Source organism: Ostrea edulis, chromosome 10, assembly GCF_947568905.1.
Source record: "Ostrea edulis chromosome 10, xbOstEdul1.1, whole genome shotgun sequence".
Classification (NCBI taxonomy): Eukaryota; Metazoa; Mollusca; class Bivalvia; order Ostreida; family Ostreidae; genus Ostrea; species Ostrea edulis.
The window spans coordinates 31,630,192-31,646,625 of record NC_079173.1 but is presented as its reverse complement, the minus strand read 5'-3'; the positions used below and the strand labels follow the sequence as shown (position 1 = coordinate 31,646,625).

General features: G+C 33.6%; 1 protein-coding gene across 6 annotated transcripts in view; it reads left to right on the top strand.

Annotated features, from left to right (window-relative positions):
* Positions 1-16,434, top strand: part of LOC125665783 (secretin receptor-like) — a 97,460-nt gene that overhangs the window by 72,408 nt on the left and 8,618 nt on the right. For all 6 annotated transcript variants that reach the window (XM_048898657.2, XM_048898653.2, XM_048898656.2 and 3 more), the window contains 6 exons: positions 2,900-3,010; positions 5,228-5,352; positions 6,252-6,346; positions 7,357-7,522; positions 11,767-11,923; positions 13,003-13,063. In XM_048898657.2, the coding sequence (XP_048754614.1) occupies positions 2,900-3,010; positions 5,228-5,352; positions 6,252-6,346; positions 7,357-7,522; positions 11,767-11,923; positions 13,003-13,063 (715 nt within the window). The remainder of the gene's footprint in view (positions 1-2,899; positions 3,011-5,227; positions 5,353-6,251; positions 6,347-7,356; positions 7,523-11,766; positions 11,924-13,002; positions 13,064-16,434) is intronic.

The following is a 16,434-nucleotide window of genomic DNA, read 5'->3' as shown; positions in this document are numbered from 1 at the left end:
GGCGTCGAAAAAGTCTGTTACATTGACATATTCAAGTTTGAGTTTGCAGGACTGAGCATGACTTATTTTATGATGCAATTCTAAAATTTGAAATTGGAAATTTGTTTGATATTTTCTTGATTAAATTTTAGTGAATTTTAATGAATTGGTCTCTGTCTTTAATTCTAAGAGGTTAAAGGGAATGTCTCAATGATTTCCGAATAACCCTCATACAATACACCTTTCATAACCCTCATACAACACACCTTTCATACCCCTCATACAACACACCTTTCATAACCCTCATACAACACACCTTTCATAACCCTCATACAACACACCTTTCATACCCCTCATACAACACACCTTTCATAACCCTCATACAACACACCTTTCATAACCCTCATACAACACACCTTTCATAACCCTCATACAACACACCTTTCATAACCCTCATACAACACACCTTTCATAACCCTCAAACAACACACCTTTCATAACCCTCATACAACACACCTTTCATAACCCTCATACAACACACCTTTCATAACCCTCATACAACACACCTTTCATAACCCTCATACAACACACCTTTCATAACCCTCGTACAACACACCTTTCATAACCCTCGTACAACACACCTTTCATAACCCTCGTACAACACACCTTTCATAACCCTCGTACAACACACCTTTCATAACCCTCGTACAACACACCTTTCATAACCCTCGTACAACACACCTTTCATAACCCTCGTACAACACACCTTTCATAACCCTCATACAACACACCTTTCATAACCCTCATACAACACACCTTTCATAACCCTCATACAACACACCTTTCATAACCCTCATACAACACACCTTTCATAACCCTCATACAACACACCTTTCATACCTGAGTGGAACCTATAGGGGTATGTTCAGTGATGTTGGAGAAAAGCTTTGTCTGATTATCACATGGAAAAAAATAAACGAATTTTGTGATACTGGAACCCATGCATTATACTATTATTGTTATTTTTCACGATGAATGCAATGTGAAACCACAATACCTTAATATCAATAAAATACATATACCTTGACTTACATGTGCCATTGTCAAAGACAAAAATAATTGAACAATAGTTTTTTCCGACACAAGTCAAACTAGCTGCAATAATGTAGCCCTCTCTGATTTTTTTTTTTTAGGGAGAGGGCTACAACTCCTTAGGATCTCCGTAATGGTGCAAATGCGGGAGTGATTCACTCCCGCAACATTTGCGCTCATTCTAAACATTTCCTGACTTTCTTTACGTAAATAAAATGATATTCTATGTTTCTTAGTCAATATGTAAATTTACAACCTGCAACTTAAGATTTGTGAGGCTCTATTCTACCGTTTTCAACAATTTCGATAAATTCCAATTTCTCGATTCATATTTGTGCGCCATGTTTGATGGGAAGTTTCAACTTCCGATTGTCAAGTCATTTGCATATGTCATATAAGGTAGTATTTACATCAATGGACAAGTATGGAGGCGAAAGCTATTTCGTCGGTATTGAAAAGGTTTGAATTTAATATCAAGTTAAAAACCGAACAACAGAGTGTAAATTCTTTCTACAACAATATGATTTTCCTTTCTTTGTCGAAGTGGCTCGAGTAACTACATTTTCGCGCTGATTGTCAATGTTTAGGTTTTTCATTAGATCCACCTACGAGATCTCGCGATAACAAGCATGGCGGAGCAGACGAAGAATTTTGCATGCTGTACATTATATTTAATGAAAAATACCTTTATTAGACATGCCCGAGCACAAAGTTGGTACTCCTTTTGGTGTAAACAACATTTGGGACTAATACACAGAGTTTATTATCGGTTATTCATAAAATTATTTTGCACCGTTACGGAGATCCTATGGAATTGTAGCCCTATCCCGAAAACGTCAGAATAAAAAAAATTGGATAGGGCTACATTATTGCAGCTAAAGTCAAACCAGTATGCGGTTTTGAGCCATCTAAGAAATCCAGCTGGTTGTAAAGGTATCTAAATATTCTTTCACGGTTTCAGTGCGCTCTTCGCATCAAATCGGCTTTCGCCAACTCAGGATGATCTTAGGACAAGGGTTATGATGCCCTAAAGTTAGGACGAACTAATGACAAGGCCTAAATTCAGGAAATATTCGAGAAACTGACTTACGACTACGACGTGTTCTAGGACATACACTAGACTCGGGAACACAGTTGCAGGTTTCTGTTCAAGAAAACCCCCACAATGTTTCAATCTGACTAAAGTACAGACCTATATTATATATATGATATAGGTTTGTACTTTAGTCAGATTGACAACGTTTTTGATTTCCATTTTGCCCCCAGGGTAAGATTAAAAATTCTGAAACCTTATTGCATATCTACCGGGTAGATCATATTCCAAAAGATTAGTTAGTTACTGCTTAAAATAAAATAGGGGTTTGAGGAAGAAAATGTGGCAGACTGAGGGACAGACAAGGGTAACAACGATATACACGAGCCTTCTTTAGGAAGTGCGGGTACAAGAATTTTTATTAATCTATGTGTATATATTGGCAAAAACCATCCGTTTTCAAATTTGTACAATTATTAAGTGTTCATAATTTATACGAACTTTGTAATTTAGGGAAATATTTATGTCTTGCACTTAAGTTGCGAGAAAACCTTGTTTAAGTCATTCTCCGTTTCTTGCTTGAATTAGTACACCGCCATACAATGTCATTTTTATGTATTTATGAAATTGATGTGATACATGTAAGACATATGTCGTAAGCAATAAAGAATATATATCATATAATATGTACATTTTTTCAGAACTATACATGTATAAACATTCTTTTTTATTTCAATCTCAGACATCCTAGTCAACCCACTATGGTATGATTTGAAGTCCTCTTTCTTTTGTTAGGTCTGTATTGTGAACCTATCTGGGATCAGATAATGTGTTGGGAAGCTACAATGGCGGGGTCGATAGCACATAAAAGATGTCCAACCTACATAGAAGGTTTGCAGACAGATGGTAAGTATGAAATTGAGGTTCTTGTTTACTTGATTGATTGGATATTGTTCGGCGGGACGCTCGAGAATTTTTCATTCATATGGAGACATCACCATTGCCGGTGAAGGGCTGCAAAACTTAGGCCTATGCTCGGCGCTTATGGCCTTTGAGCAGGGATGGATCTTTATCGTGCCACACCTGCTCTGACACGGGATCTCGGTTTTTACGGTCTCATCCGAAGGACCGCCCCATTTAGTCGCCTCTTACGACAAGCAAGGTGCACTAAGGACCTATTCTAAACCGGATAGATCCCCACGGGATTAGTTTCCTTGAATGTGTCAGACAAATTTATATATAAATATCCTTTCAAAAAAAATGTCTATAAAGCCATGATTATCCTAGCTGCAGAACTGTAGCTCTCTGAAAAAATATTTTTTTTTTTAAATGTCTGTAGCAAGTTTCGCCAAAGCGTAGAATATTCCGTATTATGACGAATTAAACCAGAAAGGGAATACAGACGACATTTGGAGATATGTACCGAAAAAAGACAACGAAATTAATTTAACTCAGCATGAATAAAATCAAATCCGCTTGCTCTTTGGATGAAGAGTGGATGCTAACAGCTGCCGTAAACGAAGCTTTTCATTTCCTCATCAGTATGTTCAAATGTAGGTGACCCGTCTATTGTCACGTGACATGTGTCATTCATGGTCACTTTGCATAACATGGTCGATTTGATCAAAACTTGTGGGGTTGAAAAACAAATATTTTGAATTCCGTGGTCACTGTGTTTTTCGAGCCATGATGACAGGACGGCCACTTTGAAATATTACAATTAAAAAAAAACAACATCTTGTTTACTGCCGGGAATTTGATATAAAATATGGGTGCAAGAAAGCCTCTCTAAAAATTGTGAAATGGGCCCTGGATTGAGGGTTTACATATATGTAGGCACGAAGGCGGAGTTACAAGTGTTTATGGATCAAGTTGAGAAAAAACCATTTAGAATTAGATGTTTAGTTTTAATCTTCTTTACATCTGAACGTCAAGAGAATAAAATCTAAGTGCATAATCATTTTCAGCATAGAAGCTTCTTCCAAAATTGTTAAATATTAATCAGGCGTTTGATCTCCAAGACACGGATCATACAGTGAAAATCCGTCAAATAGCGAAATATTCTCTATTCCTGGTCAACTAAAAATCAGCCTAGGTACAGTTATATTGGGCATAGAAGCCTATACCCCAACTGTGAAATCCACGGCCCATGGATCAGGTGTTTAAGCTTCAGGGCGGGTTAGTGAGGGTCCTAATAGTGAAAATGCAGTTATTTGAATCGGTAAAATAGTGTAGTAGTAATGAGCATGGAGGCGTCTATCACGTGATCTAACAGTGTAGTAATAATGAGCATGGAGGCGTCTATCACGTGATCTGACAGTGTAGTAATAATGAGCATGGAGGCGTCTATCACATCACACCCGGGGAGGATATCTGATAGCAAAACTGTATTTATTCTTAATTTAAGGTGATTTCCCATGAACTCTGAAAATCTAACACACAAACTTGTTGCGTACGCACAGGTCCAATGAACATTGTGAAGCTTCTGCCAAAATGTGTAACATCTGGGCGGTTCCGGTCCCAGGGTGGGGCTCTGTGGCACAATGTACATTATAAACTAAAAGTGTTTCACATCTTCACCTTTTTTATCTTTTGAAATAGTTTTCTACTCCTGAACATTCAGCTCGCATTTTACACAAAGGTTGTTAATATACAGACCTTACCTCCAGGATCCGGAACCTGAGTCATTTGTCCAAGGACGAGGTTCTTGTGGGAAAAAAAAAGATTTTAACTTGTTTACTAATCCTTTTCAGAATAATTTATGACGGTCCATTGGCATTTACGAGTGAATTAATTATGGTGAAAACTTGAGAAAAGAAATATTTGTGTGAGCCACAGCATGTACATTTGTTACAGAGGTTACTCATGGCCAGATCAGAAAAATAAAACATCCTTTATGACCATGGCATCCAATTTGCAACAGGTTTTAAAGATGTTCACATATATCATCTATACATTGTACATAACATATCTGCTTTTTATTAGATATGCTGTTTGGTACTCAATTGAGCATTAAAGCCCATTGGCCTCTTGTGTATCATGTTTTATTTAATATCGAAGGGAAACTTATGGCCTTGTGTTAGAGTTTGAATGCAGTAGATGAATATCTCATTTTATTTAAAGGTTACGCTAAGCGACAGTGCACAGAGAATGGGACTTGGTACATACCGCCGGGGCGGAATGCGAGTTGGACCGACTTCGGAGATTGTATCAAGAATAACAAAAATTTATACTCACCGGCTCTGCTTGTAAGTGTGGGGTTTACAATCTATACTCACCGGCTCTGCTCGTAAGTGTGGGGTTTACAATTTATACTCACCGGCTCTGCTTGTAAGTATGGGGTTTACAATCTATACTCACCGGCTCTGCTTGTAAGTGTGGGGTTTACAATTTATACTCACCGGCTCTGCTTGTAAGTGTGGAGTTTACAATTTATACTCGCCGGCTCTGCTTGTAAGTGTGGAGTTTACAATCTATACTCACCGGCTCTGCTTGTAAGTGTGGAGTTTACAATTTTTAAGGAGGCATACAACACCGTCATAATGACTGGCTTCCTTTGAAAACATGAATGAAAATATAGATAGCAACAATATCTCTGTCTTTTACTTTTCCAATTGATTTCCTAGCTGAGTAGCTCAGTAGGTTAACATGTCGACTGCAAATGTGTAGACCGCGAGTTCGGATTTTTTCCCCATATTGCTTTCTACTAAAACTGCATTTTTTGACTAGATAAAGTAAATTTGAAAGTCTTCAAAGTGATTACCCACTGATATAGGTAAGAAAATAACCCAATGACATAGGTCAAAGAATGACCCAGTGACATACATGTAGGTCAAAGAATGACCCAGTGACATACATGTCGGTCAGAAAATGACTCGGTGGTATAAGTCAGAAATTGACCTAGTGACCTACATGTACATGTAGGTCAGAAAATGACCCAGTGAAATAAATCAGAAAATAAACCAGTAGAATAGGTCAGAAAATTACCAAATGCTATCGATTGGTTTACTGGAGTGATATTATATCTTTCAAATGTTATTCTGAAGTTATCTTAAAACAGATAGATTAAGGTATTTAAGACGCATATGTTCTGTAATCCGAAATGCTTTATGTTCTTTCTTAAATTGTGCTGATTTTTCTGTTGCAGGAACACCTTGCACGCATTAGACTGATGTACAACATCGGATACGGCGTGTCCTTGTGTTCCCTTGTTGTTGCCGTGTTCATTATGCTGTGCTGCAGGTAATTGTTCTGTAATATTGCTGTAAGGCACTCGCTGTAATATTTATGTAAGGTCACTCGCTGTAATATTGCTGTAAGACATTCGTTGTAATATTGCTGTAAGGCACTCGCTGTAATATTTTTGTAAGGTCACTCGCTGTAATATTGTAATATTGCTGTAAGGCACTCGCTGTAATATTGCTGTAAGACACTCGCTGTAATATTTTTGTAAGGTCACTCGCTGTAATATTGTAATATTGCTGTAAGGCACTCGCTGTAATATTGCTGTAAGGTCACTCGCTGTAATATTGCTGTAAGACACTCGCTGTAATATTGCTGTAAGGCACTCGCTGTAACATTTTTGTAAGGTCACTCGCTGTAATATTGCTGTAAGGGAACTCGCTTTGCAAGCGGTAAGTCCTGGGTTCAGATCTTGGCGGACATGTCAAACTACAGATGTTTTACGTTGGTAGCGGTTGTACATTCAGCATCAGAGTTAATTCGGAAAGAAGGTGGCGTGCCACCATGGGCACTGGAACGATTAAAAAAGCCATTGAAACGGACTTGAGTGTTATCCTTAGGTCTGAGTCAAAATTGTGTGGCACTTTACTTACAGCTGGTGTTGTATCGATCTCTGTTTGAGTGAAAAATTCTGGAATTGGACGTATAACATATAAACAAACTCAGTAATATTACATACCGACAACTACTTTTCTGGCGTTTGATTTCACGTAATGGAGAAATTTGGTCTCAACCCATAATGTTTCCGCGGCTTCATACGCGTCTTTCTTGCGACTTGAGATGTTTACCATGTACATGTAACAATATTCTGATCGTAAATGTACATGTAACAATATTCTGATCGTAACTGTGTATGTAACAAAATTATTGCTTAGATTAAAACAATAAAATGCACAATGTATGGTTAAATGAAACTGATAATGTGGTAGTTTGCTCCGCGTTGGAGATATCCGAGCAACGGAAAAAGAAGCTGACAGTTTAATTATCAAACCATAATTGTTTCATTTCAGGAAGCTGTCTTCTAAAAGCAACACACTGCACATAAACCTATTCATCGCGTTCATTCTGAGAGCTTTTATGTCATTTTTGAAGGAGAGTCTCTTTGTGGATGGACTTGGTCTGCAGAAAGACCTGGTAACGATAAATGGAGTCCCTCGATTCAGAACGGACGTGGTCGTAAGTGTTCGTCTATTCTCACCTCTCCACTTGGGACGGTCAGATACTGAATATCTGCTATTTGAGAGAATGTTTTCCGATGACTATTTTTTGTGCAGACAACTGCATATGCTTAAAGTACCTTCTCATTAATCTCCATTTTTTACCAGTCTGCATTAAGATGTGCTACAGTACTGAATAAAATTAAATCCATTTGCTCAGTCTCAAGCAAGGTCTTTACAGTCTTGAAAACGGTAATTTAACCAGATGATGGTGATGGCGTTATATAACGAACAGAATAGTATCTCGCAGTGAATTGTGGCTGCATTTTAAACAAAATATTCAGACCCTATTCATCAATGATGGATGCGCTATCATTGCTTAAAAGATTTGTGGTATGCCATACGTCCTAACTTATCTCGTGCTCTTCTGAGCTCTAATGTATTTAAATGTACATGTACCATTGCTGTAAAATTAATGTGCGCATAATTTACCTTAATTTGGTACTACCAATTGTCCATTCACCACAAAATAAAATATGTGCATGTTTATGTCATTCCATTATCAAAATAAATAAACAGGTACACATGTCTTTGCGATCTGGAAGTGCAGGTAGGAATGTGGGCGTATAAAGACCGTGGTCCATGTTTTTCACTTTTCTTATTTTTCTTCATCCTGATAGTAGATTGTATAGGTTATTGAATTCCTGTTCTCCTAAAGATGATCACAAAACAAAAAATCCAAAAAAAAAAAAAAAAAAAAAAAAAAAAAATCAAAAAATCAAAAAAAAAAAAAGAAACAAGAGGCCCACAGGCCCTATCGGCCATCTGAGTACTAATGAAAAGTATCACTACTCCCAAGGACTATGCAATCTAGCAAAAAAATTCCTGTTTTGAATATCTAAGTTAATTTCTAATGTTCAGCAACAGTATAAAACAAGATATGTTATTAAAACTTCAATGCCCTCAAAAGTGCATACACTGATGAAAGGCGTTACATAATATAATACAATGTATATGTATTAACATTAAACATTATGACTAATTTGAACCCATCTAGAGTAAAAACCTTGGGTTGTGAAATTCTCCATTTTTTGTACATCCTTTTCTGCTATTTCTAAATATGCATTTAGATTTTATACGGTATCAGCAAACTTTAAGAAGTCCTCCAAATCATTATTATAATTTCGACAACATCCAGAAACCAAACAGGAACATGGAATTTACAATTTTGATAAAGGACGACCTACTTCTTCTAAATATCCATTTAGTTTCAATTTAGTGTCAATAACACTAAAGAAGATGTGATTTAAATGTTTTACACATAAACACTATATTCTAAGTTTAGCCCCGCCCTGGCGTCAGAACCCCTACCCCGGGGATCATGGAATTTGCAATCATGGAAGAGGCCTTCCTGCTTTAAATCACTATGCATTTAGTTTTTCTTACACATGTGCGGTTCTAGAGATTTTTAAAAACAAATTGTCAATTCTTGGCAGCGTTTCCCATCCTTAAGGCCCCAGGGGTGCAGAAGTCCTGAAATTTACAATTTATGTCCCCCATATTCCAAAGATGCTTCATACCAAATTTGAAAAGAATTGGAATGGTAGTTACCAAGAGGAAGGTTAACATTTCTATTGTTCACACATTTAATAACTTACCATTTTGGCCTCACCCTAATACCAAAACCCCTACCCCTATGATCATTAAATTTACAATTTTGGTATAGGACTACCTGCTCTTTCTAAATAACCATTTAGTTTCAATTTAGTATCAATAGCACCAAAGACGATTTTATTTAAGTGTTTTTTCATATAAACACAATATACTAAGTTTGAACCCACCCTGGGGTCAGAACCCTTATCCCAGGGATCATGAAAATTACAATTTTGGTAGAGGCCTTCCTGCTTTAAATCACTATGCATTTAGGTTTTCTTACGCATGTGCTATTGTAGAGAAGAAGATTTTTTTTAAAATTGTCAATTTTTGCCCCGCCCCTAGAGCCCTAGGAGTGCAGGAGTCCTGAAATTTACCATTTATATCTCCCTTGTCCCCAAGATGCGTCATACTAAATTAGAAAAGAATTGGAATAGCAGTTATCAATAAGAAACTTAAAATGTTCAATTGTTAACGCACGACCGATTGCAATAGGTGACTTAAAAACAAAACTAAACCAAAAAGAGGCCCATGGGCCACATCACTCACCTGATTCACCTTAGTCCAAAGATGTTCTCTACATATTTCCATGCAAAATTTTAATCCGTATTATGGCCCCATCCTACCCCAGGCGGCCATGATTTTTACAAACCTGAACCTGCACTATATCAGGAAGATTTCATGTAAATATAAGCTATTCTGGTTCAGTGGCTCTTGAGAAGATTTTTAAAGATTTTCCCTATAAATTCCATGTAAATCTTTGATCCCCTATTGTGGCCCCACCCTACTTCCTGGGCCATGGCTTTAACAACCTTTAATCTGCACTATGTCAGGACATTTTCATGTAAATATAAACTGTTCTGTCCCGATGGTTCTGGAGAAGATTTTCCCCTATATATTTCTATGTAAAACTTTGATCCCTTATTGTGGCCCCATCCTACCTCGGGACATGATTTAACAAACTTGAATCTGTAATATGTCATAAAGCTTTCATATAAAAGTAAACTTTTCTGGGCCAGTGGTTCTTGGGATGGAGATTTTCAAAAAAAATTCCCTACATATATTTGTATCTAAATCTTCATCCCCTATTGTGGCCCCACCCAACCCATGGGGCCATGGTTGTAACAAACTTGAATAGCACTATGTCAGGAAGCTTTCATATGAATTTCAGCTCATTTGGCGCAGTAGTTCTTGTGAAGATCTTTAAATGAACACACTTTATTTTTGCATTTTTTGTGATTATCTGGACAATCTTGAAAACCCTTCACCCAGGATGCTTTTTGCCAAGTTTGGTTGAAATTGGCAAAGTTGTTCTGGAGAAAAAGTCGAAAATGTGAACAATTTACTGACGGACAGAAGGACAGACGACAGACAACAGATGATCCGAAAAGTTCACTTGAGCTTTCAGCTCAGGTGAGGTAAAAAAAAAAAAAGCATTCAGATATTGAGCTTAATTATAGTGTTTTATTCAGATAAGTTTACATCTTATGTCATACTGTCATTTAATTCTATTTAATTGTGTTTTATTGTTTTATTCTTCTTCTTACCATTGTAAAGCACACTCGAGTAATTTGTTTTATATAAGGCGCTATATAAATTTCATTATTGTTATTTCAAGACAATCTTATCACTCTTTTGATGTTTGTATGTTATAATTTCAAAGCGCGTAAGATAATTCTGTGTTGACTTTAAAAATACAAAAGACTCTGAAATAATGATACTTGTTCTTTTTCAAAAAGTAGAATATCTGTTGATATAGTACGGACGCGTATTACTGCCAAATCAAAAATTTGTTTTGCTAGGTCGTACATACGAGATACTAACTCGTACTTAGGATATACTAAATCGTGAGTACGACATACAAATCGTACTTACGAAATACCAAGTTGTAAGTACGGAATTACTAGGTTCTACATAGAAAATAATCAAGTCGTACACACGAGATAACTACATGTAGGTCGCATGTACGACTTGAGTAAGTTGTCCGTAGGAGATACCAAGTCGTGCGTACAATATATGAAGTCCTGCTTGATTCGAAGCTGTACATACGACATAGGAAATCGTGCGTACAATATATGAAGTCGTGCGTACAATATACGAAGTCGTGTGTATAATATATGAAATCGTGCGTGATTCGAAGCTGTACGTACGACACAGGAAATCGTGCGTACAATATACGAAGTGCTGTGTACAATATACGAAGTCGTACGTACAATATACGAAGTCGTACGTACGACATAGGAAATCGTATGTACGAGATAACCAAGTCGTACGTTCGTCGTATGAAGTCATATATACGAGATAACTAAATCGTACGTACGAGATAGCTACATGTAATTCGGACGTACGATTTAAGTAAGTCGTACGAAAGAGATAATAATTCGGACGTTGAAGATAACTAAGTCGTACATGTACGTGCGAGATAGCCAAGTCATTCGATTCTCAATAAACCTTCAAATTCTCGGTGAATTAAGCACAGTAAGACTTATTTTAATGGGAATATTGCAGGGCCGTTCGACTTTGCTATCACGTACGACTTAGTCATGGAATACGTTAGTAATGTCGTTCCTCTTTTTTTTCTACAATTTTAAATGTGATGTTTCTTTCCAGCATTGGGAATGTAAACTGCTCTTCACGCTCTTTGTGTACACGATATCTGCCTGTGCTATGTGGATATTCATGGAGGCATTGTATTTATATATGATGGTCTACAAAACCATGTTTACAGAAAAACACGGAGTTCAGCTTTACGTCATATTTGGATGGTGTAAGTTTTTACTGAGTATGAATTGCACTGTTTCGAAACATCTCATCATGATCTTAAAATTATTCCTTAAACGTCACGTTTCCTGATATTTAGCTCACCTGAGCCAAAATGCTGGAGTGAGCTTTCTGATAAAAAAAAAATAATCGTCTGTCGTCTGTAGTTGTTGGCGTTAAATTTTTACATGCTTAAGAAATCCACCAATTTCAGCCAGATTTAGCACACAACATTGTTGGGGAAGGGAATTCAAATTAGTTGAAATGAAGGGTCGCACCTCTTCAAAAGGGGAGAATAATGAAGAATTGAATTAAAAAGCGAAGATAACAAACAGTGACCAATTTAATGAGAATTCTATAAAGAAAACAAAATTGAGAGTAGGGCAAACACAGGCCCTGGACACACCAGAGGTGGGATCAGGTTCCTAAGAGGGGTGATCATCCACTTTTGACGGGTCTCACCCGCCGTGAGCCCTATATCTTGATAAGTTAAACGGAGTAATCCGTTATTTTTCTATAATAAACGTTTTTATGAACTATTTTAATGTTAAGTTCATGTTATGTTACCATTTGGGATCAAATTCTTATTCATATGTGGGGTTCATTCCATTCATGTGAGTATTGTGGCCAATGGGCATGGGTCTTTGGTTTTTGATTTTGTTTCATTTAAGTAAGACTACACAAGCAAATTAGTAAGAAAGTAATTTTTGATTTGTGACGAAATATAAGCTGCATATACCCGTCAGCGAATCAGCTGTCGAGGAATATCTTAATCGGTGACAAAGTAATAATAGAAAGTGACGTATTAGGTTATCACGTGTTTAATGTCTGACATTGATCACGTGTTTAATCTCTGACATTGATCACGTGTTTAATGTCTGACATTGGTCACGTGTTTAATCTCTGACATTGATCACGTGATTAATCTCTGACATTGATCACGTGATTAATCTCTGACATTGATCATGAACCAATCAGTTCTATTCAATTTGAATTCTATTCTAAAGTTGACGGAAAAAATAGTTCAACGTTTTCATGAACTCCACTAGATTAAGTAAATTAATCTTTACCAAATTTACATTACAGTGGGCCCTTTAACATTTGTCATACCGTGGGTAATAGTGAGGGCGAAGTTGGAGGATTTTCTGTAAGTGATTTTGATTATTATTAATCGTGCACATCGCTTGTGTTGTCTAGATATCTGTGGTAATTATTGGTACTAATGATGTGTGTAGTTAACGTTTGTCAACACTGTATGCATTGCTTTTCTACCCTGTGATGTAATCCTGCTGTACAATCAAGAAAACAGTCGTATTGAATTACTATCTCTAGGAGGCATGATTGTCTAAGGTTTAATACCGCATGTACTATATTATCACGTGACACCACATTGTTATCCAACATCACTGAAACTACCTTTTATCTGGTAACATTGTCACTACATTATAATAACTACATTGTTATCCATTAACATTATGATAATTACATTGTTATCCATTAACATTATAATAATTACATTGTTATCCATTAACATTATAATAATTACATTGTTATCCATTAACATTATAATAATTACATTGTTATCCATTAACATTATGATAATTACATTGTTATCCATTAACATTATAATAACTACATTGTTATCCATTAACATTATAATAATTACTTTGTTATCCATTAACATTATAATAACTACATTGTTATCCATTAACATTATAATAATTACATTGTTATCCATTAACATTATAATAACTACATTGTTATTCATTAACATTATAATAACTACATTGTTATTTATTAACATTATAATAATTACATTGTTATCTATTAACATTATAATATTTACATTGTTATCCATTAACGTTTTAATAATTACATTGTTATCCATTAACATTATGATAATTACATTGTTATCCATTAACATTAGAATAATTACATTGTTATCCATTAACATTATAATAATTACATTGTTATCCATTAACATTATGATGATTACATTGTTATCCATTAACATTATAATAACTACATTGTTATTTATTAACATTATAATAACTACATTGTTATTCATTAACATTATAATAACTACATTGTTATTCATTAACATTATAATAACTACATTGTTATTTATTAACAATATAATAATTACATTGTTATCTATTAACATTATAATAATTACATTGTTATTCATTAACATTATAATAACTAAATTGTTATTTATTCACATTATAATAACTACATTGTTATTTATTAACATTATAATAACTACATTGTTATTCATTAACATTATAATAACTACATTGTTATTTATTAACATTATAATAACTACATTGTTATCCATTAACATTATAATAACTACATTGTTATTTATTAACATTATAATAACTACATTGTTATTCATTAACATTATAATAACTACATTGTTATTTATTAACATTATAATAACTACATTGTTATTCATTAACATTATAATAACTACATTGTTATTCATTAACATTATAATAACTACATTGTTATTTATTAACATTATAATAACTACATTGTTATTCATTAACATTATAATAACTACATTGTTATTTATTAACATTATAATAACTACATTGTTATTCATTAACATTATAATAACTACATTGTTATTTATTAACATTATAATAACTACATTGTTATTCATTAACATTATAATAACTACATTGTTATTCATTAACATTATAATAACTACATTGTTATTTATTAACATTATAATAACTACATTGTTATCCATTAACATTATAATAACTACATTGTTATTCATTAACATTATAATAACTACATTGTTATTTATTCACATTATAATAACTACATTGTTATCCATTAACATTATAATAACTACATTGTTATTTATTAACATTATAATAACTACATTGTTATTTATTCACATTATAATAACTACATTGTTATCCATTAACATTATAATAACTGCATTGTTATTCATTAACATTATAATAACTACATTGTTATTTATTAACATTATAATAATTACATTGTTATCTATTAACATTATAATAATTGCATTGTTATCTATTAACATTATAATAACTACATTGTTATTTATTAACATTATAATAACTACATTGTTATCTATTAACATTATAATAACTACATTGTTATCTATTAACATTATAATAACTACATTGTTATTTATTCACATTATAATAACTACATTGTTATTTATTAACATTATAATAACTACATTGTTATTTATTCACATTATAATAACTACATTGTTATCTATTAACATTATAATAACTACATTGTTATCCATTAACATTATAATAACTACATTGTTATCCATTAACATTATAATAATTACATTGTTATCTATTAACATTATAATAATTACATTGTTATCTATTAACATTATAATAATTACATTGCTATCCATTAACATTATAATAACTACATTGTTATCCATTAACATTATAATAACTACATTGTTATCCATTAACATTATAATAACTACATTGCTATCCATTAACATTATGATAATTACATTGTTATCCATTAACATTATAATAATTACATTGTTATCCATTAACATTATGATAATTACATTGTTATCCATTAACATTATAATAATTACATTGTTATCCATTAACATTATAATAATTACATTGTTATCCATTAACATTATAATAACTACATTGTTATCCATTAACATTATAATAACTACATTGTTATCCATTAACATTATAATAATTACATTGTTATCCATTAACATTATAATAACTACATTGTTTCCTTAATGTCATCAATTCCAATTCACATAAGCAATATCAGTAATACTAATATATAAAACAACTTCTTTTACAGCTGCTATTATACAAATCATCATCAGTTATATATAAAACATTATTGTACAGCTACTGCTATACAAATCATCATCAGTGATATATAAAACATCATTTTACAGTTGCTGTTATAGAAATCATCATCAGTGATATATAAACCATTATTGTACAGCTGCTGTTATAGAAATCATCATCAGTGATATATAAAACATTGTACAGATACTGTTATACAAATCATCATCAGTGATATATAAAACATTATGTCACTGCTACTGTGATAGAAATCATCATCAGTGATATATAAAACATTATTGTACAACTCCTGTTATACAAATCATCATCAGTGATATATAAAACATTATTTTACAGCTGCTGTGATAGAAATCATCATCAGTGATATATAAACTATTATTGTACAGCTGCTGTGATAGAAATCATCAGTGATATATAAATCATTATTGTACAGTTGTTGTGATAGAAAACATCATCAGTGATATATAAAACATTGTTGTTCAGCTACTATTATACAAATCATCATCAGTGATATATAAAACATTATTGTACAGTTACTGTGATAGAAATCATCATCAGTGATATATAAAACATTATTGTACAGCTACTGCTATACAAATCATCATCAGTGATATATAAAACATCATTTTACAGTTGCTGTTATAGAAATCATCATCAGTTA